At 33.1% G+C, this 24196-nt stretch overlaps 4 protein-coding genes across 5 annotated transcripts; 2 read left to right on the forward strand and 2 right to left on the reverse strand.

Annotated features, from left to right (window-relative positions):
• Positions 1–1047: 1047 nt before the first annotated feature.
• On the forward strand, positions 1048–6445 carry LOC111021494 (putative membrane protein At3g27390). 2 transcript variants are annotated; one of them, XM_088127178.1, is made up of 10 exons: positions 1048–1596; positions 2486–2594; positions 2714–2909; positions 2999–3135; positions 4230–4518; positions 4889–4995; positions 5087–5225; positions 5382–5577; positions 5703–5946; positions 6026–6207. In XM_088127178.1, exons 1-10 carry the CDS (start codon positions 1503–1505, stop codon positions 6051–6053), a joined length of 1539 nt encoding a protein of 512 aa, XP_087983304.1. In that variant the 5' UTR covers positions 1048–1502; the 3' UTR covers positions 6054–6207. The 2 variants fall into 2 exon arrangements, with proteins under 2 accessions (XP_087983304.1, XP_022154178.1); XM_022298486.2 differs by having other exon boundaries at positions 1052–1596; positions 6064–6445.
• Positions 6446–6923: 478 nt separating this feature from the next.
• On the reverse strand, positions 6924–8324 carry LOC111021495 (protein NOI4-like). The gene is made up of 3 exons (XM_088127179.1): positions 8119–8324; positions 7302–7484; positions 6924–7212 (listed from the first exon to the last, which is right to left on the reverse strand). The coding sequence occupies exons 1-3, from the start codon at positions 8125–8127 to the stop codon at positions 7189–7191; spliced, it is 216 nt and encodes a 71-aa protein (XP_087983305.1). The 5' UTR covers positions 8128–8324; the 3' UTR covers positions 6924–7188.
• A 1849-nt stretch (positions 8325–10173) lies between these two features.
• Positions 10174–12975, forward strand: LOC111021478 (succinate dehydrogenase [ubiquinone] iron-sulfur subunit 2, mitochondrial). Its single transcript, XM_022298466.2, has 2 exons — positions 10174–10926; positions 12635–12975. The coding sequence occupies exons 1-2, from the start codon at positions 10265–10267 to the stop codon at positions 12804–12806; spliced, it is 834 nt and encodes a 277-aa protein (XP_022154158.1). The 5' UTR covers positions 10174–10264; the 3' UTR covers positions 12807–12975.
• A 1717-nt stretch (positions 12976–14692) lies between these two features.
• Positions 14693–17648, reverse strand: LOC111021477 (ATP12 protein-like protein). The gene is made up of 4 exons (XM_022298465.2): positions 17088–17648; positions 16812–16986; positions 15459–15736; positions 14693–15330 (listed from the first exon to the last, which is right to left on the reverse strand). The coding sequence occupies exons 1-4, from the start codon at positions 17532–17534 to the stop codon at positions 15223–15225; spliced, it is 1008 nt and encodes a 335-aa protein (XP_022154157.1). The 5' UTR covers positions 17535–17648; the 3' UTR covers positions 14693–15222.
• Between the last annotated feature and the right edge of the window lie 6548 nt (positions 17649–24196).

The following is a 24196-nucleotide window of genomic DNA, read 5'->3' on the forward strand; positions in this document are numbered from 1 at the left end:
AAAAATTAAGGGACCTTTTCACAACGATTTAAATTTTATGTTTTATGTTTTTAGTTTTTAGTTTTATGTTTTTAAAAAACAAAAATCATATATGTTTTATAACTGTTTGTTAAAAAATAGAAAAATAAAGTAACCATTTTTAAAAGTTAGATAGAATTTTAAAATTTAGATTTTAGAATTTATCGAGAAAAAAAATTATTTGGTGTCATGCTTTATTAGTTTATTGACAAAATATTATAAGTAAAATATATGTTTATTATAAAAATACGAATAAATTCATAGAAAAAAAGCATATTTCTTTAAAAAGAAAAAAACTAAAGATTTTTCATCAAAGAGATTGCAAAAAATCTCAAAAAAAAAAAAAACAGAATTATCTAATTCAATTGTCCTTAATAAAAACTAAAAATTTTTCATCAAAGAGATTGCAAAAAATCTCAACCAAACAAAACAGAATTATCTAATTTAATTGTCCTTAATAACTACTCCATGATTTGATAGCGAAAATTTACTTCTTTTTATGAAAGAAGAAAAATTTTTATTGTATAATATCAACGTATTTTTTGAGTTGTCTATCCATCTTTCACTATTAATTTCATACCAATTTTGACCTGTATATATTTTTTGATAAAAAATAAATTATACTTTTTAACTACGAAGAAAATTAATAATTATATTAAATAATTATTTAATCCAAAATAACTATGTTAAAATAATATTCTTTAATTTTTATTTATTTACTATGTAATAAGAGTTCAATTATTATATAATTACCTTCGTGGCTTTTTTTCCTTTTAAAGAATTCTTAGTTTTTTATATATATATATTCATTCAAATGTAAAATTTCACTTGAAAATAGTATGTTCAAACCACGTACAGAATCTAACCAGTGGGAACAAACTTCCCACACTCTTGATTATATAAAAATAAAAAATTCCAAACATTGTTGTTGAACTAAAAATTTAAAAAAAGAAAAAAATGATTAACATTTCTTGAATTCAAATCATTAATTAATAGTTGATGAAGTTTCGTTGCTTCGTTGTAACTGCGATGCGATTCAGAAAGCAAAAAACATTAAAGAAAACAAATAATGCATCAAAAACAGGTTACCTTAGCGATTCGTTGTTCATTCTTCACTGAAACGGTTCTTTAACTGTTTCTCCTGTTCAATCCATTCCAATTCTCCAATCCTTTTTTTTTTTTTTTTGGTTAATTTCGACTTCAGCAACGTTTTCAAACGGAGAATTCCACTCGGAGGAAAAGACGAAATCTGTTGCTTCTTTTCTCTTCTTATTTTGTTGTTTTCTGAGCCCTCGTCGCTGTTCGAAGTTTCAGATATTCAGTGCATTTTGCGGTGAATTTTAAAGCGAATCGCTCAGGTTTTGGGGTGGGCCGGCCGTTTTCTGTGGCCTGAATCATCTGGAGATGAGATTTCGGCGGGTTTTGCTTGGATTCAGGTCGATTTCGGCAATTGTTCGTCTCTGATTTCACTGAGATCTCCGCAAATGGAACCTCCGAGGGGGTTTTTGTCTTGGTTATGGAACTTCATTTGCTTCATTCCCTTCTTTCTCGGCCTTCTGCTTTTGGGCGCCATTAAAGGTTAGCTTCTGAACTTTATTTCTTCTTGCATAGCTCTGCCGCTGAATTACCGATTATTTTTACATTTGTTTTTGCTGAAACGCGGTATCGACGAATGCAGCAAGAAATTTTTTCTACCTTTGATTAACATACCTATTTTTAGATTACCAATATTTAGTTTTACTTCAGAGTTTTGTTTTATTCCTTGCTTCCCAGTTCCCAACACTCAACTGTTTATGGAACCCCCTGTTCCAAACATCTTCTCATTTTCATTTTGGGGTAAAAATTAGAAGTGCTTCAAGACATACTGCGAGAACAACTTTGCACATAGCCTTCCCCAAACTATGCAAAGAGGGCAAATCTTTGCTCAAGGGGCAATGGAAAACAGAAAAAGAAAAAGGGAGACTAGCTGAAAAGAATAAATAGACTTATCTTATCTTTAGAGAACTGAAAGAACATGGTGAATTAATGGATGTAATGGATTTTAAGGAAGTTTTGTTAGGCAAGGTATAACATGGTGTGAAGACTATAGTAGGATCTTCAAATCAAAAGGCGAAGAAAAAGCACTATTTCTGAATATATTTTCGAGTACTTAGAAAGGAAAGGGTGGCCGGAAGAGTATACCATTGAAGATTTGTTGGAAAAGTATCCTGTCTTTTCCACTTGGGTTTCCTGGTTTTCAACCGTAATATATGTGCTCAAGATACTGTATTGATGACTACAGATAAAATTGGGAGATTAAATGGGAAATTTTTGGTTTGAAAAATGAGTCAGTAGCATGTCAGTTAACCATAATGATGTCAATTGCTCAATTCTATGTTTGAGTTTGACTTGACATACTTGCGGAATGGTAAGGTATGAATTTTTTTGGTTTCAAAACTAATGTATTGAGACTCAACTGTTATTTCAGGTGTCATTCTGTGCCCTCTGATATGTCTCCTTATGGTAGCTGGAATCTCTGGTATCATATTAGGTCTTTGGCCAATGCACTGTTTCTGGACATATTATAGCATTCTGAGGTCTGCCATTGGAAAATTTTGCCAAGCCATTTATTTATATCTGCTTTGTGCCTTTACTACTTCCATTTCCATCAGTTACCCCCATACTTGATCTAACATTTTTCCCCCTGAATTGACAGTGCTCAACAACTAGGGCCTGTTTTAAAAATTTTTCTCTGCTTTGGAGCACTACCCATTCCCTTGATTTTGTGGCCAGTGGTCGGTATAGTTGCAAGTATCGTTGGCGGAGCTGCATATGGATTTTTTTCACCAGTACTTGGTACATTTGATGCTGTTGGAGAATCAAAGACCAATCAATTGTTTCATTGCTTCTATGTATGGCTTTGATTAGGTTCTACCTAGTTCTTCATTATCATATTTTTTTCTTACTGTATGAAGAGAAACTTATATTTTTGCTACATCAGGATGGAACTTGGGACACTGTTAAAGGATGTTTCACAGTTATTCGGGATTTTGCAGACTGTTGCTTCCATTCCTATTTATCATTTATGCAGGACCTACGACAAAGAGAACCTCCAAACGGGGAACACTATGAGATAAGGTTTGTTGTCTTGTCTCTAGATCGGGTTATTGTATTATTTGAGTCATTAGAATGACTTATACCACAACATACGATCTACAAGACAGAAAGCATATCCATTAACATCAATCAGTGAAGCTCAGTTAATGAGCTAATAGATTAACGGTGTGGCTCTTGAAAATTCTGTCCAATGCAATACGGAATGAAAGATGCTGAGAAAGTGATTTTTTCATCTGGACCTTGGTTTTGGGGAGTCAATACCATAGACAGAATCCATTATACGTGTCCTAATTCTTCTGTCAGCCCTTTATGGTATGTATTTTATAAAAATGGAGAGGAGAGGCAAGACCTTATTCTTTACTATCATCTTTTAAGTAGAAGGTGGTGGGATTTTTTTTGCTAGAAAGCTTCAATCCACAGTTGGCCTTCTATGACTATGAGACAAAGGAAAATGTTTCTCGGTTATTTTGTGGGCTTAACTTCATGAAAAATCCCAAGCTCATCTGAGTAAGTGGGTGAAGGCAATCCTTTGGTGGGTTATTGAAAGAAAAGAAATGAAAGAGTCTTTGATGATAAGGCAAGGGGTTGGGAGGATCCTTTAGGTATAGCTAAATTTAATTGTCGGAGTTCCTTAAAAATCATTCTTTTTTGAATTACTCTGCAAATGTGATTAATGCGAATGGGGTATGTTTTTGTAAAGGTTTATGGTTAGCCTAGCTTAACCTTGTAGTATTTTCTTTGGGGCTTATCTTTTTGGCTGAAGGACAAACTTATTTCAGGTCCTTTTGATGTACTTTTCACCAAACTTATGAAAAGTATTTCTTTTTGCCAAAATAGTTAATGAATCTTGTGTTTGTAAGAAATAGTCGAGCTTATTTCTCATTAACATCAGATATAACCCCTTTCTTTAGGTAGGCCTCCTGCAGTAGGGTTGGTTTTTTGTATGTCCATGTACGTGTTCTTTTTTCATTTTTCTCAATGAAAAATTCGGTTTCTCATAAAAATGAAACATCAGACATAACCCATAGCTTATAATGTATATAGGAAATATTTGACTTGGCGATGATGTTGATGACCCATTGTTGACTTTATTTTTCCTGTTCATTTATATGCAGGTTGCTCTATCTCCCGGGTGCTTTAGTAGCCGGGATTCTTGGTATCATTGTCGATGTGTTCATGATCTCATTTATAGCCATATACAAAGGTCCTATTATGCTTTTTAAAGGGTGGAATCGCTTGTTTCATGACCTTATAGGTCGAGAAGGTCCCTTTTTAGAGACGATATGCGTTCCATTCGCTGGTCTTATTATTCTACTTTGGCCATTGGCTGTTGTTGGTTCAGTATTGGGCTCCATTGCCTCCAGTCTCTTCTTAGGTGCCTATGCCGGGATTGTTGCTTATCAGGTTAAATTATTAAATGCTATGTCTTTGATAAATCTCTGGTCTTCTAGCTTTTTACTAATTACATTTTTTATCCTGTTAGTTTGATAACCACGTGGGTAACCTGACTGAAATCACACAACTGGGAAAGTGGACAAATTTCTGTTAAATGCTTTCCCTTTTATTCCAATTTTTAATTATAATGATATGATAAAGTCTTACTTTTTGCATCTTGGTCTACATTTTGGAAAATCTGACTTATCGAATTTGGCAGAGCTAATAAGAGAACTCAGTTCAGTGAAATTCATGTTTGCAGTTGCACTATAGGTTATGTAATGTATGTGGTATGCCAATACATCCGATTATGCTAATCTTTTGAGATTTGTGTCCGCAGGAATCTTCTTTTGTTTTGGGGCTTCAATATATTGTGGCATCCTTGTCGATTTATGATGAATATAGCAATGACGTTCTTGACATGCAAGAGGGATCGTGCTTTCCCAGGTTTTACTCAAATGCTTAAATAAGTCGTACGCTATTCTTTCTTCCTCATACTTGAGTCGTTATGATATTATAATGATTTGTTATAATGAAGGCTGAATTATCGAAGAGATGGCCAATCATCAGTAGATGGCTTGCATACAACTTCACTCTCGAGACGAAGCTCTTTTCATGATCCTCCTTCACGCATGAATTCACTCAAAGAACCTATGATCGATCTGAAGCCACTTGAGGTACTTCGGCTCATTTTGGACTGAATAAGCATTCCTTTTCAATATTTTCTCCGATATTTCTCGGATCTGGATGTGTAAAGTTTTGATTTATATTCATGCACTTATATCCTACCATTGCTCTGATTCTGAGTTGACTTATATTTATCATCTCCGTAGCTGCTTGATAGCTTGTTTAAGGAGTGTCAGTGCCACGGAGAAAATATGGTTTGTGAAGGAACAATAATGTCAACCGATATCGAAGATGCAAAATCGAGCAAAGGCAGCAAAGTTATTAGCATTGGTTTACCAGCGTTTTGCATTCTTCAAACACTATTGCGTTCTGCAAAAGCAAATTCAGCTGGATTGTTGTTAAGTAAGTATCTGATTTGTCTTTAACCTTCCCTATTTCTCCATTAGACATTGACATATGATGATCTCTCTCTCTCGTGTTCTTTCTAATGGAATTTATAGGCTTACTCTTCATATTGATGAATGCAGGTGACAATGTTACTGAAATTTCAAGCACAAATAGGCCTAAAGATACCTTCTTTGATTGGTTTCTTAATCCGCTTTTGATCATCAAGGACCAAATTAGAGCAGAAAACCTTTCCGAGTCGGAAGAGGAATATTTGTATAGATTAGTTCTGTTGAGTGGTGATCCTGAGAGGTTGAAGAATTCTACTACCGTAACGCCTCCAGAATCTGAGCGAAGACAAGCCGAACTCGAAGCATTAGCTCGAAGGTCAGAATTCAAATTACAATCAGATACAGTGAAACTTAACGTTGTTAGTGCTATACTGTTATTGCATAACCAAGTTTAGTTTGATTTGTTCTCTCCTTTTTATCTGACTTTTCTAAGGCTCCGAGGAATCACTAAATCCATCTCAAGGTATCCGACCTTCAGGCGTCGTTTTGATTGCCTTGTAAAGAAGTTATCTGAAGAACTTTCGAAGAAAACGGGTTCTTGCAAGTCAACTAATGGAAGTAGGTCGTTGTCAAGGTCAAGAAGTGCATTTGCTAGAATGTTTAGTATGAAGTCTTCAAATGGCAAAACTAGCTACAGTGGGACCGAGAGAGAACCTCAACCAGATGAAAGAGATGTAGAAATTGCTTAGGGAGGAGAGAAGATCTTTAGTCGGGTCGAAACTTTTGTAATTTTTTAGTTATTTTCCAAGTGTCATATTGATGGTGATAAATGTATGCCTTTGTTTTGAAGTATATAATATATATATTTATATATAGGTCTGATGATCCTACATGAAAGAGACCGAGATTGCAATTCAAGTGAACCTAATTCAATTTCCAGTACAGGCTACACATTTTCAGGTTTCGCCCTTTTTGGGTCTTTGTATTCTTTCATCAATGGAGCGAGAGCGGTCATGCACTTCGAGAAAAGGGGCAGCAGATAGAGGGTTAAGGGGGCGAACTGCAGCATAGCTTAATAGTCAAAGCATCTTGACCTCTCCTAAAATGTCGTAAGTTCAAATTTCCACGTCGATATTTCTAATGTAATATTCTAGAAAAACGATGATTAAGGTGATATGATCATTGTTTGGCTTGTTTTTCTCATATTATGTTTGTGATTATCTATTCTCTTTGTTTTAGAGAACCAAACTTTAGTTAGAAAAAGCAGATTTAATCTCTTCTGAATTCACAAAAAAGCTTGGTTGGTTTTCCAAACAATCATATGACATCCATAAGATATTGAGAAGAGAAAACTGAAAGAAGCAAAAAGTTTCTATTAGAGCGAAACTTACAGGGAGGGAGCTAGAACGGTCGCCCAACTTCTATATGCTTTCCATGAAAATTTTGTATTCTATATTGCATGTATAGTAAGAGGTACAGAGAGAGAGAGAGAAGAGAGAGAGAGAGAGGAATTAAACCAGCACATCCCTACTTGATTCTGCATCTCACTCATATATCAGAATTATCTTTAAGTTTTCTTGCACCATGCCACCACCACCACCACCACTCCCTAGCAGTTTCAGAAACAGCAAAACCATTTTTTCTGCATCCAAATAGGAATCAAAATGTTGTGGTAAGTTCCTTTCCAATAAGAATGTGAGAAGAAGATGAAGGGAAAAGTAAGTTGGTTACCATTGGGGGATAGTCATAATCTTGTTCTGGTCTGGTATTGTTTTTTGCTGCTTTATTCCCAGGTGCCTCATTTGACTTCTTCTCATCTCTAGCTTTGCTAAATATTACTGTAAAGCCTTCGGCTGAGGCCGGATTGTTGACATCCCACTCGCCGAATTTCGGCAAGGGACGGCCTTTATCCTGCTATAGACATCAGAAACATATATATCAGAATTCCCATCTTCTTCGTCGAGCATTACTTGAATTCTCATGTCTCATCGGTTCTTCCATTGCTTTCATAAGGGTCTTAGAACATTTATATCAGAGTTTTCATGTTTCATCGGTTGGTTCTTCCATTGCTTTTATAGGGCCTGTGTAGATCACTTTCTGCAGAAATATATATATATATATATATATATATATATACATGCTTTTGGCTATGCATTTCTGTTAAAGCCATGAAAATGTTTTCTGCTGATATGAAACTCAAAACAAGGCAAACATGGCAGGAAAAGGGCAAACGGAACCCAAGTTCTGAATGTCTATTAATGATCATTCCCAAATATGTCAAATTCTTTTCCATTTCTTGAATGCTCTGCATCTTATATGAAAGAAAATTTACAACATGGAAAAGTTGCTCGACACGAGCAAATTTCATTTTCTGAAAACAAAGAAATGATATGGAAACAACACAGGCAAGGCAGGACAATGAAATGTAAATTTCTAAAAAAATGATGATATGGAAACAAAATTGATAGATTGACAAAGGGTTGATTGTTTGCAGGTATAGAGTTGATACAAATGATTCAGAGGAAGAGGAAGAGGAAGAGAATCTTACCGATGCCATTAAAATACATTAACAAAGCTTGCTGCGGAGAAGATGAAAGGCGTAGAGAGAGAAAGAGAGGAGGGAGAGAGAAGAGGAGGGGGCCATGGGGGTGGAAGGAAAGGAAGCCTAAAATGGGGATAACAGAAACCGACTAATTTGGTAACTCTCTTTCACAAAAACGCCTATGGCTATGGCTCACATTCAAAAGGCAGTTTCTTCTAACTTAACCAACTCTACATTTTAAACATAAACTAAACATAGCTTCAGACTAATTAATTCTTCGGACTAAACAATTCCAAACTTAAAAACTGGGTTAGAAAATACTTTTAGTCCATGTACTTTCGTTAAAGTAACAATTTAGTCCCTGAACTTTAGTTTGTAACGATTTCGTCCATGTACTTTTAAATTGGTAACAATTAAGTCCTTATTGTGAAATTTTTTTTGTTAAGTTTCTTGTATGTATAGATTGATAAATTAAAGAGAGACCAAATATGTTTATGAATTAGAAAGATTAAATTGTTATATGATAAAATTTGACACTTAATTTTAGTAAAAAATTTTACTATAGGGACTAAATTATTACAAATTTTAAATTAAATGAACTAAATCGTTACAAGTTAAAATTCAGGGGCTAAATTGTTACTTTAAGAAACGTACAGAGACTAAATCGTTACAAATTCAATTTCATGGACTAAATTGTTAATTTAGTAAAAGTACATTGAACAAATATGTTTTTTAATCTAAAAACTTTGCTCCTTCCCAAAACATCCTTTAAACGAATAATAAATGAAGTGATGATATTAGAAGAATAGAGTTTATGGAAGGCACACGCCCACGCTGTCTTCTTGTGTGATTATGGCGGCAAAATGAGCGTTGGAAGACTGGTCCACGCTGTCACTGCTTTCAACGGCCCACGTTTCTCCACGTCATCATCTACCCAGGTGGAGTTTTACAAATCCACGGCACCAGATTCGCCTCCACCTAAACTCCTAATTATCCATTTAAATCTAATTACGAAAATATCCACAATATTTTTAATACTTTACTTCATCATTAATAATATACTTTTAAATAAATACAACTGAGTTTGCTTATTTCATATTAATCTCCGAACTTTCGAATGTTTAAAAGGAATTTTACACGGATAAAAAAGATATTGATTAGTCAACCCGTTATAATTTAACGGGTAAAAATAAAGTAATTTTATGTAAAGTTAGAGGTTCATATTCTCAATCGATAAATTCTGTAAAAGAAAATTATTGATTATGCTACTAATTTAGTGATTAAACTTGAATGGTTTTGTTTATTCAATCCTTTTAAGACATTAAAAAAATTCAATTATGTGATAGATTTAGATAAAATTTTATATAAAGTTCAAAATTAAAATAATAACTTATAAAAAGTTTAAAATTTAAGGGGACTAAAGCGAAATAAGATTATAGATCAAAATGTGTTCCTTTATTTTGTTATATATATATACTTTTGGCTTTTTGTATATTTTGAAAATTTAGGCCAAATTTTAAAACCTTAAAAAAACTTGCTCTTTATTTTTTAAATTTAGCTAAAAATTCAAATATATTTTTAAAAGAGGTGGAAACTTTACCAGTAAAATTGTAAAACAATAAGTATATTTTTTAAAAACAGAAAACTAAAAATAAAATGATTCAGATAGTACTTAATCTCTCTATTAGTGCATAATAAGTCCTAAAAATTTTAATAATAAGTCCTAAAAATTTTAATTTTATGTCATTTTTGAGTGAATTTTTTTAAAAATGTCAAAACGAAGTAAAAAACTTATAAGACACAAAATTTAAAATTTAAAAATGTACTAGACAAAAATTCTAGAATTTATTAGATATAATTTAAAAATAATATATATTAGATATTTTTAGAATTTAATTAAAACTAAGATTTAAACAAATTAAATCATAGTCAATTTTATTTTTATTTTTTTAGTTTTAGAATATTATAAAATAATCATAAATTAATTAAGAAATTTTATTATAATTAGTAAACTATTACGTAATCATATTCTATATATATATAAATGGTTTTGTGCTACTTTTGTAATTCCCTCTTTTTGTATTGTCCATCTCTCTCTTTTTGCTCTCTTCTTCTCTGATAGGTTTCCGATTTCTGTGTGTTGGAGGCAACAATGGCGACAGGGATGCTGAGGAGGACAATATCTAGGGTTTCTGCAACGCCATTTTCAAGATTCGTACGAATTCGAGCTCACGCTTCCGAGGCCCAAGCCCAGCAAGTGGAGCAGAAGGCGGCTGCGGCGTCGAATCTGAAGACGTTCGCAATCTACCGCTGGAATCCCGATAGCCCTTCCAAACCAGAGCTTCAGGAGTACAAGATCGATCTCAAGGAGTGCGGCCCCATGGTGCTGGACGCGCTGATCAAAATCAAGAACGAGATCGATCCGTCCCTCACTTTCCGTCGCTCCTGCCGGGAGGGGATCTGCGGCTCCTGCGCGATGAACATCGATGGATGTAATGGCTTGGCTTGCTTGACCAAGATTCCGTCGGGAGCTTCATCGACGATTACGCCGCTGCCCCATATGTTCGTGATCAAGGATCTGGTGGTGGACATGACGAATTTCTATAACCAGTATAAGAGTATTGAGCCGTGGTTGAAGAGGAAGAGCGCGCCGTCTGTGCCGGGGAAGGAGATTCTTCAGAGTAAGAAAGATAGGGCAAAGTTGGATGGGATGTATGAGTGCATATTGTGTGCTTGCTGTAGTACATCGTGCCCCAGCTATTGGTGGAACCCTGAGTCTTATCTTGGACCAGCCGCTTTGCTCCATGCCAATAGGTAATTCCTCCACTTTGCTTGTTCGGTTATTCTCTGCTTCTCTGTTTGTAGACAGTGCTGTTTAGAGGAATTAAGAAACTACTTGTGATGAGCCATTGATTTGGGTGGTGAGGCTTATACCTGGATCATTTAGAGGATTCAAGGGCGTGATTATTAAGTTTCATTTCTGTTGGACAAGAAGTAGGCAGCAATAATTAGTGTCTTTTTGGTGTCTTTTTTGATTGCTTGAGGGAAATGAAAAATGCATAATATAAGTAAAAAAAACATAAAAATTTTAACATCTACTTACCCAGCAAATGGGTATTTCAAAGTATAAAATTTCTAGTGTATGGTGTTGCTAAAACAATAGACAAAAGAAATGGTAGATGTTATAATATTTTATTGACAAATTAATAGGAAAAGAGAAGCTAAAGAGGAAGAAAAACTTAATGAAGGGAAGTTTTGTATATGAAAATGAGATGAAAGAACAGGTAGTACCGTGTATAAAAAATAATCGAAAAAACTGAAGAACTTATTGAAGTATGTCAAAGCGTGTGTCGAGGTGCTACGAGTGAGTTTGAGGGTTCCTGGAGATTAGGCACAGCACATGCCTAGGTGTATTCAGGTAGAGGGGATATTCTAAGCAGGGAGCGACCTTCCATTAGTTTATTTGTACACCCTTCGCGGTACAAATAAATAAGTGGTTTCTTATTTCACACAAATTTTACCTGTGAACTGTGCTCCCTTAATCCTTCCATTTTTTTGCATTTCAAATCAATGATATAATCTGTTATGTCTTCTTCGTCCTTAGGAGGTGATTTCCTTCTCCTATTTGGAAAGGAAAGAGATGGGTCACATTCCACGGCAGAATGTATGATTTATTGTGGTCGCCTGTTGCGTTTAGAATCAAGCATGTTCTTTTGATTGTTTCTCATGACTCAACAAATTCATTACATGCTTTTGTATACAAAAGTTGAAACTCATGTATTTACTTTAGTTTCTTGCCCTGATGATAATTTCAACCTTAGTACTTTTTAAGTAGTTTACTAAATAAATAGATAGTGGACGGAGTGGAGGATCTGGTTGGAAAGTTTTTGCTGATATTACATAAAAAGAATTTTATCCACAAAAATTACTAAAGAATGTTATAGTCAGTTTGACTGGAGACGCCTGGAACCCATGATTATGAACATGATATGCTCCCTACAACTATTAAAAGCATACCATGCATAAATGATATCTCAGGAGGATTTTCTTCAACTTTTTACTGACATACTAGTGATGGAGACAATTGTAATTGTTCTATTTGGCATTAATGATGGAATTCTACTTGGAAAATCTTTGTATTTAACGTTGTATTCGGACATAGTTCATGACCTCATAAGTTCATATGTATGTATGTATATGATTTGATTGTATGATTCATCTATTAGTTATTACACCTCACAATTTCCTATCTAGCACCATGACATTGCAAGAATATTGATGATACACAAAGCTATGATTAAATTGATTTCAAAATCATTACAGAAGGAAGAAAATATCAGTTTAAAACTACTTAAAGTTACTAACACCCTTTGTCTCTTGCACTGCATGGTGTTTGTTTGGTTCTAAATCTCCTCATCAAGCCACCCCTTGTTTGTTTGGTTCATCAAGGACAGCGATTCTTTTCTCTTCTTTTCTTGGTATTACAAAATGATATCATTTATCTCCCCCCTGGTATGTGCAGGTGGATAAGTGATAGCCGTGATGAATATACCAAGGAGCGACTTGAGGCAATAAATGACGAATTCAAGCTCTACCGTTGTCATACTATTCTGAACTGTGCCCGTGCCTGTCCAAAAGGTTTGAACCCCGGAAAACAGATCCAAAATATCAAACACCTTCAGCTCGTGGGTTGAGCCTGAGTTTCAAGGTACATGAAGCACAATAATGTTCTTTTCATTCAGTCATGCGATGTATTTTGTGGATGTGATTTTGATCTAATAACTTGTGGATCATTTAAAATTGGGGTTTAAGTATTTATATTACCCCTAATAAATGTTGATAGAAACCTCTTGGCTGGCTTCATACCATTCCATGATCATCCTTTATTCATCTGATTCAATCAAAAAGTGGTTCTTGTTGGTGTTAATTTGAAAAGCAAAAAAAGGCATGCAGTTTTCTTGTGAGTTATAGAATACTAAGCTAAGCTCATGTGGTTCTTATGACACTTTTTTATCTGCAAATGATTGTAAATAAACTGTAGAATTGAAAACTATTGCAACAGCAGATGTGGGATGACAATTACAATATTGAGAAGTGTATAATTAAAGCAGCCCATTGAACCTTATATAAAGTGAGCCTTCTGCTGAAACTTCACCAACTGAGCAGCTAATTTTTTGCCGAAACAAAAGGGCCATTTTTATTTTTGCACTATGATGAAGTCATTACCAATGCCTGTGCTTGTATTTCTAGTTTTGGTGATATTCATGAGTCCCAGTTGCAGTTCCAGAGTTCATGTGAATAGGGAAGCTTTTGAATCATCACAGTATGTTTCTGTAACAGGTATGCAACCACGAGTGTCGGTGTCATTGACCATGTGTTAATATTTCCATCAGTACTTTCATATATCATCAACGCATGTGATTTTGGACATTGAAAATATGACTATCGACATCACTTGTGTTTCTCCAATGGAAATATTATGCATTTTATAAGTTAGTAATGGTAAAATAATATTTTTATTTATTTTGAAAAATTATGAAAAAGGGAAACGGAAATAAGAAATTAGAAGCTTGATTTTGTTGTTTCAAAAATTTGTATACAATTTTGTATTAGAAACAAGAAATCAAAATAATTGCAACTTATGTTTTTCAAAAACTAAAAATAAGATATAGAAATATTATTGGATCCTATTAAATTTTATAATTTATATAGTAGTTTATAAGTACATTTAGTTTTTAGCAATTTATCGATCTACATAGATAAGAAACTATGTTACATTTTAATAAAATTTTCAATAGTTACAAATTTTTAAATTATAAAAATCAAATTGTTACTGTCGAAAATTCATATTATAAATTGTTATAAATTTTACATCAAATAAACTAATTTGTTACATTAACCTCAAATATTAAATTGTCACAAATTTTAAATTAAATGAACTAATTTGTCATATTGTGAAGTTGAGGTTTGTCAACTAAATCGATCAGCATCTACTCTGCTATTTTCTTTGAAGTCAAAAGCTCAAATCCTTGCACTACCATATTAATTATATTAAAAATAACTAATTAAATTTTTTTTTAATCTCTCAAAACAATTTAATCATTGTAATGATTTAATACTTATACTTTTAATTTGATAATAATTTAGTTCTTTTTCTTTTAAATATAACAATTTAGTTATTGAACTTTTTTAACATGTAACAATTTATCCCCTTTCATGAAAGTTTTTGTTAAGATTTAATAACATTTCTTATATAGGTGGATTGATAAACTAATGAACAACCAAATACATTTATAAATTACAAATACTAAATTATTATATGATAAAAATCAACACTAAAATTTTATGAATTTTCTATAATAAGAACTAAATTGTTGCCGTAAAGACTAAATTGGGCTAAATTGTTACTAATTTAAAAGTACAAAGACTAAATCATTACAAATTAAAATTTAGAATTGAAGTATTAGGACAAAACCGTTACCAAATTCGTTTTTTTAACCCAAACAAAAAAAAAAACTATGGATCTCACAATTATTCCAATCAATTAAACAAAGAAATTAAATGAAGTGAATCAGAAGAAGACAGCAGAAGAAAAAACTTGATTTATCAACAATAGTGACATGAGACAGCCAAATTCACCTAACAAAGAACATCCTCAACATTTATGAAATCTTAACCAAAAAACTCTCATGTTGGAAAAATGTGTAATTGTAGGGTGCAATAATGACTGTGACACTGCCTGTTGTAAGTGTGATGTCAGGAAACAGCCCCCTCTCTGTGTGCAATGCTGCCAAGAACCTTCACAAAGTCACTAACATTCTGAATCTCAGCTATTACTTCACTTGGTTTGGATTTAGCCTCTTCTACAAAACCTACTGTTCTCTATTTTGTATGAATTCTTTATTGGCTCAGTGGGAAATGTTTACACAAAAAATAAAATAATCTCCCCCATTATTTTCCAGTAAATATGATTATTTTATCAACCTGCCTATAAACAGTCTAGAGTTTGATTTATAAAGGCTCTTTGGATCTACAACAACAAAGCATAAGAAACAAACAGGCTCCATCCTAGCTCTCAGGGTATAATAGAAAGTAATCAGATAAGTGGATTCAAAACCTCCTGGAAAGACCAAGGAATACTGTGGCAGATGAGATCTGAACCCGTAGATCAGCAATATCGACATCGTGTCCACCTTCGACGAGACCCCACTTGTCCACCTGCAAGGAGTTTAAGGGAGTTTTTTCTTGTTTAGAACAGGTTATGCTGTTTCATCTTAATATGTATTCATTAGTAAGCCCTTGAGATAGCAGAATGAATGAGTAGTAATGAAGGAGAGAGGTAAAACCTGCAGATCTTCTTCGAGTCTAATCAACTCGATTGCTTCCTCGATCTGCAACTTCCCACGAAAAATTCCGATGGCGATTATTAAGGAGTGTGCAGCTGATGCAATGGCATCAATTGATGCCAACTCACAGTAGTCTGTTTTCCTTAGAAGATCTTCGACAGCCTTTATAAGACCATCTTCCTGCTTCCCACCGAAAAAACTGGAATATACAACAGGCTTAAAGCCAAATTCTGAGCCCACCCAGTCAAGTAAAGGATCTATTTTCTCCACTTGTCGTTCTACAAAGAAATTGCAACACCAATTATAGAATGAAACATTTATGGTTGAAAAACTGTACTCAATCTTTATGAAAATTGACAACTAGATAATTATCTCTATTACAAACACAATCGTCAATTGTCAATCCAAGTTAATTTGTGCTTTGTATTGTGGAACCTGGCCCAAAAGCATTGCAAAAAAGAAGTTCATGCAATTGTGAAGCAAGTATTGTGTACTTGGAACAGATAATGTCAAGAAGCTACAGAATATGTAATGTTGAAATCCCACGTTCAGATTGTCCAATGCAATATATTACGGCTACGTTGCTATATGCATGGTCTGGCATTCAATTGGCATTCAAAATTCTCCCAGAACCAGAATGAGATATTATTGAGATGAGAATAACACTAGAATGAAGAATATTAATAGGAAATTCAATAATAGTGTAGAGGAAACCAAATGCCCTCTATTGCCCTTTATTTAAATTCTTTTTCAGTATATCAGTAGGTGGTTGATCACTCATATCAGGATCTAGATGCTATTGTGCAGCTACAACCAAAAATTTTGGAAATGTCAACTAAAAAAAGTCGTAGATCACTCATATCAAGATGTAGATGTTATTGCAGCTACAACCAAAGTGGAAAATTCTACTTAAAAAAAAAAAAAAAGCAAAGTGGTTCATCAATTATCTCAGGAGTCAGCATGTAGATGTTATTGTGGCTAATGTTATAACCAAAAATGTAGAAAAATTCTACCAAAAAGAAAGTGGTGATCACTTATATCAGGATGTAGATGTTGTTGCAACTACAATCAACAATGTTGGAAAATCCTACTCAATCGGCATCTTAACTTTTGGAGTCTTCTAAACCAAATGTTTTCTACACAGGAGTAACACATTTACTTTAACCAAGTCAAAATACGAAACCCGAAAAGACCACTCAATATATTGCTCGTATTAGTTGATCTACGGCCATTAGACACAAAATAAAGCCAATAAATAGCAACTTGAGTAAATCTCATGCTTAATGATATTGAACTTAGCTATCTACTTCAGTCAACAAATTAGTTATGAGCTCATAAGATTACTCGACATACCGTGTACTCCACTGGTTAGAACATTGTCCTCGGGAGCACGACAGAAAACCAGATCCTGATTGAATTTCTTCATCAAATGTGCGATGATCTTGGGCCGCGTAAGAGGGACTCGTTCCAATGCGGTACAGGCCAATTTCATCAGAGGCATTGTGAAGGGTCTGATCCCATCTGTTTCCTACAACGATTAAAGCTTCATTTCAATCCGGACAAACAAAATTTCAATAACCTTCCAAAAAGGACGAGAACGAAATCACGATCAAAGATATGGGAAATCACCTGATATTCCCACTCAGCCGCTACTGCCTTGGCGAGGCCTAGAGTCGGTAGCTTAAGCGGCCTCTTCGAAGGGGTCTTCAGCGTCCGGTAATCAAGCATCACCGTCCATCCATTCCCGTCGTCCGCCTCCCTCGTCGTCACTTGCTGGTAAAACCGCTTCCCTACGACGGAACCGGTCATGAACGAGGTGGGCATCGTCACCGACGAGCTGGAAGGGGATGAAGAATCGGCTCTGGAATTCGAAATTGGAGCCTTGACGAATATGGCATCTTCTCTAGCGCTGCCGTCGGAGAAAGTGAAGGAGGCAGATTGGGCGTCGGATTGAGCTTCTTCGACAGCGGCGACAGTGGAAGTAAGCGTACGCGAGCGGAATGGATGAGCTGCGATTGGCGTGAGATTTGTAATTCTGATTGATTTCGCCATTTTTGCTAGAATTGAGCTCGCCATTTTCTTACTTTTGCAGGATTTTTCTTGCGATTGTTCCGAATGATCTGCTAGGGTTTTAGAAATTGAGGGAGGAGGAGGGATTGCAAATAGACGGGTCGGGTCAATTTCCTGAAAAAAAAAACGAGTGGGTTTAATTTAATTTTGGTTAAATTATTTTGTCAAAAAAAAATATATATATATATATACACTTCTATACTATATTAAAATGCTATTTGAAAAACATTTTTGCACTATAATTTTTGATTAATTACAAATAAATAAACTCAAATTAATTTTGAAAAATATAAAATTAGTTTTTTAATTGCACACATGCAATTTGGGTTATCTTCGTGAACAATTGCTTTGTTTTAATATGGAAACATATATTTTTTTTTAACTGATACCAATTAATTGTATTTACAATTAAATACATAAAAACTTCTTGTTTTTTTTGAACCGACCAATTAATTATCTTTACGATTAAACACATAAACCGTTTTTATTATATTTATTATTATACTAAAATCGATAACTATTAAAATTCTACCTAAAGTATATAAATACAAAACATATCATCAAACTGTCAAATCGAACATAGCTCAAGTGGTTAAGGCATCTACAATAATTGGAGGGGGCACCTATGCATCCGCCCCTACTAGTGACACCGCACCGGCATCGAGTTTTCTAGTTGCATGCTCATTTTTTCTTAGACGAAATTAGTCTTCCAAAGGACATGTGGACCTTTCCGAAATTCGCCTTTTTGATAATATATAATCATAATTTTTGTAAACTTATTAATAACTTAAAATTTACTTACACTTCAAGCTGATTTATATTTTCAATCCGAGTTAATTTTAAACTCAAACTCAAATGGTATAGACTATAGAGTGGGTTAGTGGTTTAGAAATATTCATGGGTAGTCGACTTTTTTGAACAACGCTAGTTAAAGACATTTGAATGTTACACAACTCTATATCAAAAATTAATTTTAATTGTTTGGGTTGGGTTTGTAATTTAACCGGGATTATTTGGGTTGTCGAAATCTATATAACCACAACGATTGGATTGCATCCAAAATATTGCAAAACCTAACCCAACGCATGAATAATATCCGTACTTCATGATAGGAATATGTTTATGAGAGAAATTTTGTTGAAAAAGTGGGTTTGATTGAAAGCGTGAGTCGATTAAAGCTAGGAGAACAACAAAGAAAAAAACTAAAGGACGAAAGAAGACAATTTTCATTATCAAATGCAAGAAATGTATCAACAAACAATGGTCTCTCAATTAGATTTGCTTTGAATTTTTCTTGTTTGTCTTTTCCTCTCTTATGTTTATGTTGTCACACTAATTTTCGTCAATTCATCGTGAGATAGTGGTCCCGAGTTTTGTCTGACCTTTATAGTCTACTTACTCGTCAAGAATTCTTGTTCTCTCTTATCTTTTGATCGTGAGAGAAGGAAATAATATTTTATACCAATCACCAAATTCGTTCTCCCTACCCCCAAATTATTATTAATATTTTATACCAATCACCAAATTCGTTCTCCCTACCCCCAAATTATTATAACATCATTTTAAACGTGATTGAGACTCTTTGATTACTTTCCCAACTCACCACAACATTATATTTTCATCTTAATTTTAAGTGGGGAAGTTAATTGAAATTGTTGTTTTGAAACAATTTCAATGCTTAAGGGTTAAAATCAAACTTTTAAAATGGTAGTAAATTGAAACATACCATCTTAAGATCATGGACATAAAATGAAACCGAGAACCTTTCCCACATATACCAATATTTTACAAGTCATCACCACATCACTTTTCCATCTGTATTTTAACAAAAAAAGTTGTCAAAAAGCTAATTTTGAAACAAAGTTTAAGGGTAAAATTAAAACTCTTGAAAGTTTAGAGGTATTATTAAAACATACCTATAAAGTCCAATGGCATTTTGTATAACAACCTTTAATCTTTTCTCGGTTTAAATCTCACGTTGGTCCCGAACTTTGAAAGTTTTGTTTCATTTTGCTCCTCAACTTTGTTCTGATGGTTGAACTTTTGACAATAAACTATTTTAGCACTTACCATTAACAAACTAACGAAATAATGATGTGACCTCTATATTTAGATAATATGCCACCAATTCTAGTAGCATCCAACAAGTTACCAATAAATAAAGGGATGAATTTATTAGCGCGTTTGTTTAGAGTACAAAATATGTTTAAATCCTATTAATTAGTAATCAATCGAGATACATAAAAATTAAACATAGATATCTCGAATCAATCTTTTTCTTAATTATTATTATTATTATTTAGGCCTAAAAAAACATTTTATTTTAATTGGATTACCTTTTCCAAAAGTCTTTTTTATCCAAATGAGCTGTCAGAATTTGTTAGTCAACAAGTTCTCCAATCCATCCATATAGCTTCCTTGTTTCCCAAGCTTAGCTTTATCTTCATTATATATAACAAACTCAAATCAGCTGAGAGAGAATCCATCGTTAAAAAAAAATGAAGAGAGAAGGCCGGCAACACGGAATGGTCAGAACCTACCGGATCCTCCCGTCGCCGGTCAACCCACGGCCGGAGAATTGGTTCGTCAACCAGTCCGGTTCACCGCCGCTCACGGCTGGATTGTTCGCTAAAGCCCCAGTCGAGCCGACCAACCACTCGAAGTTCACCGGAAAGTGCAGCCGCCCCCGGTGCTCCGGCTGCCGCATGCATCCGGTTTGCAAAGCCAGGAACAAGACCAAAGGTATATTTAAAGTTTCTACCTTGATTTGAAATTTTTTGATTTGACTCCTAGAGTTTGAATTTGGTTTGAATTTCATCTCTATAAATTACGTTTAAAATTTTATTTCCTAAATTTTATAAATTTCAATATGATGATGTTAAAAATCCCACCATAAAAAATCAAAAATCAAGAGACTTGATAAGATTTATAAACATAAAAATGTGTTACTCTTTGTCAATTGATTTTGAGAAGGTAACTATATGAACATTAAGATAGCATCAAAACTAAACAAATTTAAACTAACATCTTGTCACAAAGATCCTATTGTTTAGTCAAATTTCACATATCTATTATTGTAATCATATGATTATAAAAAAAATTATGTAATAATGAGTTGAAGTTGTCTAACGACTCACTATGTTAGTTGACCTTATCGAAGGCTTAGAAGCAAAATAAGTAGATTTTTAAATTAAAGATGATTTGTGAGATTTATTAAAGTATAAAGATTAAGTTAAAATAATCAAACTCAAACCATAGGAACCAAATTCGTAATTTAATCCATATTTACTTTTCTCTTTCATATTATTAACATTCTCTTTCATTTGTGAGTTTGAAAATTAACCCAAACTAAATAAGTATTTATCAATATTGATTAAAAAAATAAATGATATTACATTATTACATGAATTCAGATACAACAGTACTTATTGTTTGTGTGATTAAATTCAAAAGTAGGACGGATAACTATTCTAATTTTTTTATAATATTTTTAACAACAGGCACTCACAAACTCCAATCATGATCGACGTTGTGGATTCAAATTCTCAACCTGAATTGAATATGTTCAACTCATCGGCCTCTCGAACTGTGGATCACTTATCGAATAACGATTGCTGGGATGGTGATGAGGACGATCATTGTGATCATGGAAATTTGGAGAGAGAGAATCTAGAGGGAAGTGGGGTCCAATCAAATGGTGATGACGATGAAATGGGCTTCTGCCACGTGGAGCTCGTACTAAACCACGCTCTAGAGCATGATCAAGAATGGTGTCTAGTGGGTGAAAATGAAATGTAATTAATTACCCTATACAATTTAATAATTCCAATATGATTGCAACTCGAACATAATCCAATTTGGATAGGTTATATATTTTGATCCAGTTTGAATTTCTATTCTCATATGGCGTTGAACTTAAATAAAAAGTAATTTAATGCAATTAATATAATTTTATTATTAATTCAATAATTTCTTCGTCTTTCAAATTTGATTTTCATTTTGTATATTAAGATCATGTTCATTTGTTTAATCTTATCTGATTTATAAATTTTTTGATTATATAGTTGAAGTGTAACTCAAACCGAGTCACCAATACTTTAATTAGTTAAAGTTTCACGTTTGACAATCGTCTTGTTTGGTTAAAAATCATTTTTGGTCTCTATACTTTCATTAAAATAACGATTTAGTCAATGTATTTGCAAATTTGTAATAATTGAGTATCTGAAATTTTGTATATAATAATTTAGGCCTTGTTGGTAACATTCGTGTTTGTTTCTGTTTCTTCATTTTTAATAAAGAAAAATCAATTGCATGACTTCAACGTCCATGAATTCAAGTATGATAAAACAATATAAAAAATTGGAAAGGGAAACAATAAAGAAGAAATTTATTTTGGTTGTTTCCGAAATTTCTATACAATTTTGGGAAAGTTTCCAAAGAAAGAAGAAACAAGAAACATAGTTACTTACACAATGCTTCGATTTCTTAAAAAAAAATGGAAACAAGAAACACGTTACCAAACAACCCTTAGTCATTGTAATTTAAATTTGTAATGACTGTGAAAAATGTTGTTAAAATTTCAATGAATTTTTTTTATAAATTTAATTGATAAAATGATGGAGTACCCAATGTGTTTATAAAATACGTACAAAATCTAAATGGTTAGACGATAAAAATTGATACTTAATCTTGATGAGATTTTTCACGGTAAAAATTAAGTTGTTTCAACTTGTAAACTATGTACAAGAATAAATTGTTACCTACTAAATTTCTAGAACCAAATTATTACCAATTTGACCTCCGGTCAGATCTCAAGCTAATTACAACAAAACACTTCTTTTTTTTTGCTATTTTTTTCTTAAATTATTATTTTGAAAAAGTTTTATGTTTTTTTAATTTGTAAAAACAATAATAATATTATTATAATATATATATATATATATATATATATATATATATTGGGATATTAATGGAGAAAGACTGTTTGATCAAGAAAATGATCGACTACAATAGTTTTGGATCAACTAGGACGAACTGGATAAGGAATCCGGATACCGTGCAGAAGACCTGCAAAACAAAGTAAGCACTCCGATGCTAAAGTCAGCAAATATCCAAATCAACTCGAGAGAGAGAATTGGGTTGTTCGCGTACCTTGAAATGAAGCGAAATGGTTCTATTTATAGGCAAAATCCCCGACAACGTTCTCGACAAGGCCTCAACGGCCCTTTAAGGTTGCCGTGAAGTACTGTGTGATGTCGCAGAGTCTGTTGGAGAATAGACTGAGTCGAAGTGATCCAAATAATACATTTGGTCGGCTCGACCGTTAAATGAGGTCAGCTCGACATGAGGATTCATGATCGAGGTAGATACACTTGCAAGGGGACACCATGTGCAGAACAGCCAACCATAGCATGCCACGTATAGGTTGAGAATTTGTCTCCAACAAAATCCATGGATGGAAGATTACTTGTAAAGCAATAGGAATTATCAATGGAGAATATTGTTTTGATATATAACTGATGGATATTGTTACCAATACAGGGGTTAAAGTTAAATGGCTATAAACTAAGGTTAAAGTTTAAATCTTTATTTCAAGAAATTAAAACGGTTTTCAATATATACATTTTTATTAATATATAAGAGTGTGGATCGAATTTTCAACCTCATTGTCGAATACATATGGATTAATCTATGGAGTTATCTCGCATTAATCACTGGTTTTTTTCCAATGGAATTCTGTGGCCCATTATATACAATCTTGTGTAATAAAATAACTTGACATTTTGGTCCATTATTCCAAGTAATAATTTCTTTCTGGTCCCCACACTCATTTGTTGCTATTTTTCTAATACATAACAACTACCATTTAGTATTATTATTATTATATTTTTTGAAAATAACTACCACTAACCTTGAAGAGGACAGTGTGTGTTGTTGATTGAGGGGCTCAATTTGAAAGTGGCTTTTAAAAAGTTATTAAAAAAAAATCAAGTGCTTTATTTATAAAACTAGGTTAATTTGAATTAACGATCACATGTTTGGTTGAGTCAGATTCATTATATTAAATATATGTTGATGTGTCCATATATCTATGGGTTTGAATCGATATGAGTTGTAATCGACATTTCAATAATATTATAAAAAAAAATTGACAAAATATGAAAAATATCAACAAAATTCATTAATATAAACATAATATTATTAATCATTTTTAATTTATTCATAAATGGTTAAACGATTATTTGTTCATTACTTTTTTTTATCAATATTTCAATCGATATTTTCATGAAATTAAGACTTCGACATTTTCATCGACATCGACATTTAAAACTTTGAGTTAATTATAAATGTATCCAGACAAATTATACGATAAACTTTTCTATTAAAATAAAAATAAAAGGTTAGCATGGCGGCAAGCCATTAAAAAAATTATTTATTAATTTTAAAAAATAGTGTCATTTTTTTAAAACAATTTTAGAGGTAGAACAAAATAAAATATTGTTCCTCCTCTCACTGATCAAAAGATTTGAGAGTAAACCAAAAGATTTGAGAGTAAACCAAGGTAAGTAAATTATGGACCATGGACAAAATCTAGGGTCTCCCACTCCAAGATTAATGGAATATTTATTATTATTTATTTCTCCAAAATTTTGATCTCTATATATTTT

This window comes from Momordica charantia (assembly GCF_013281855.1).
Source record: "Momordica charantia cultivar OHB3-1 chromosome 8 unlocalized genomic scaffold, Mcharantia_2.0 BLBB01000008.1, whole genome shotgun sequence".
NCBI lineage: Eukaryota > Viridiplantae > Streptophyta > Magnoliopsida > Cucurbitales > Cucurbitaceae > Momordica > Momordica charantia.

What these genes read in the sequence shown, in the direction of transcription:
- LOC111021495 (XM_088127179.1), bottom strand. An exon ending in ATTATGACTATCCCCCAATG is followed by an intron (nt 7,213 to 7,301) that starts GTAACCAACTTA and finishes ATTTGGATGCAG; the next exon opens with AAAAAATGGTTTTGCTGTTT.
- LOC111021494 (XM_022298486.2), top strand. Translation starts at nt 1,503, where the DNA reads ATGGAACCTCCGAGGGGGTTTTTGTCTTGGTTATGGAACTTCATTTGC. An exon ending in TCGATCTGAAGCCACTTGAG is followed by an intron (nt 5,226 to 5,381) that starts GTACTTCGGCTC and finishes TCATCTCCGTAG; the next exon opens with CTGCTTGATAGCTTGTTTAA. An exon ending in CTCGAAGCATTAGCTCGAAG is followed by an intron (nt 5,947 to 6,063) that starts GTCAGAATTCAA and finishes GACTTTTCTAAG; the next exon opens with GCTCCGAGGAATCACTAAAT.
- LOC111021478 (XM_022298466.2), top strand. Translation starts at nt 10,265, where the DNA reads ATGGCGACAGGGATGCTGAGGAGGACAATATCTAGGGTTTCTGCAACG. An exon ending in GCTTTGCTCCATGCCAATAG is followed by an intron (nt 10,927 to 12,634) that starts GTAATTCCTCCA and finishes TGGTATGTGCAG; the next exon opens with GTGGATAAGTGATAGCCGTG.
- LOC111021477 (XM_022298465.2), bottom strand. Translation starts at nt 17,534, where the DNA reads ATGGCGAGCTCAATTCTAGCAAAAATGGCGAAATCAATCAGAATTACA. An exon ending in TCTAACCAGTGGAGTACACG is followed by an intron (nt 15,737 to 16,811) that starts GTATGTCGAGTA and finishes ATTTCTTTGTAG; the next exon opens with AACGACAAGTGGAGAAAATA. An exon ending in GACTCGAAGAAGATCTGCAG is followed by an intron (nt 15,331 to 15,458) that starts GTTTTACCTCTC and finishes AACTCCTTGCAG; the next exon opens with GTGGACAAGTGGGGTCTCGT.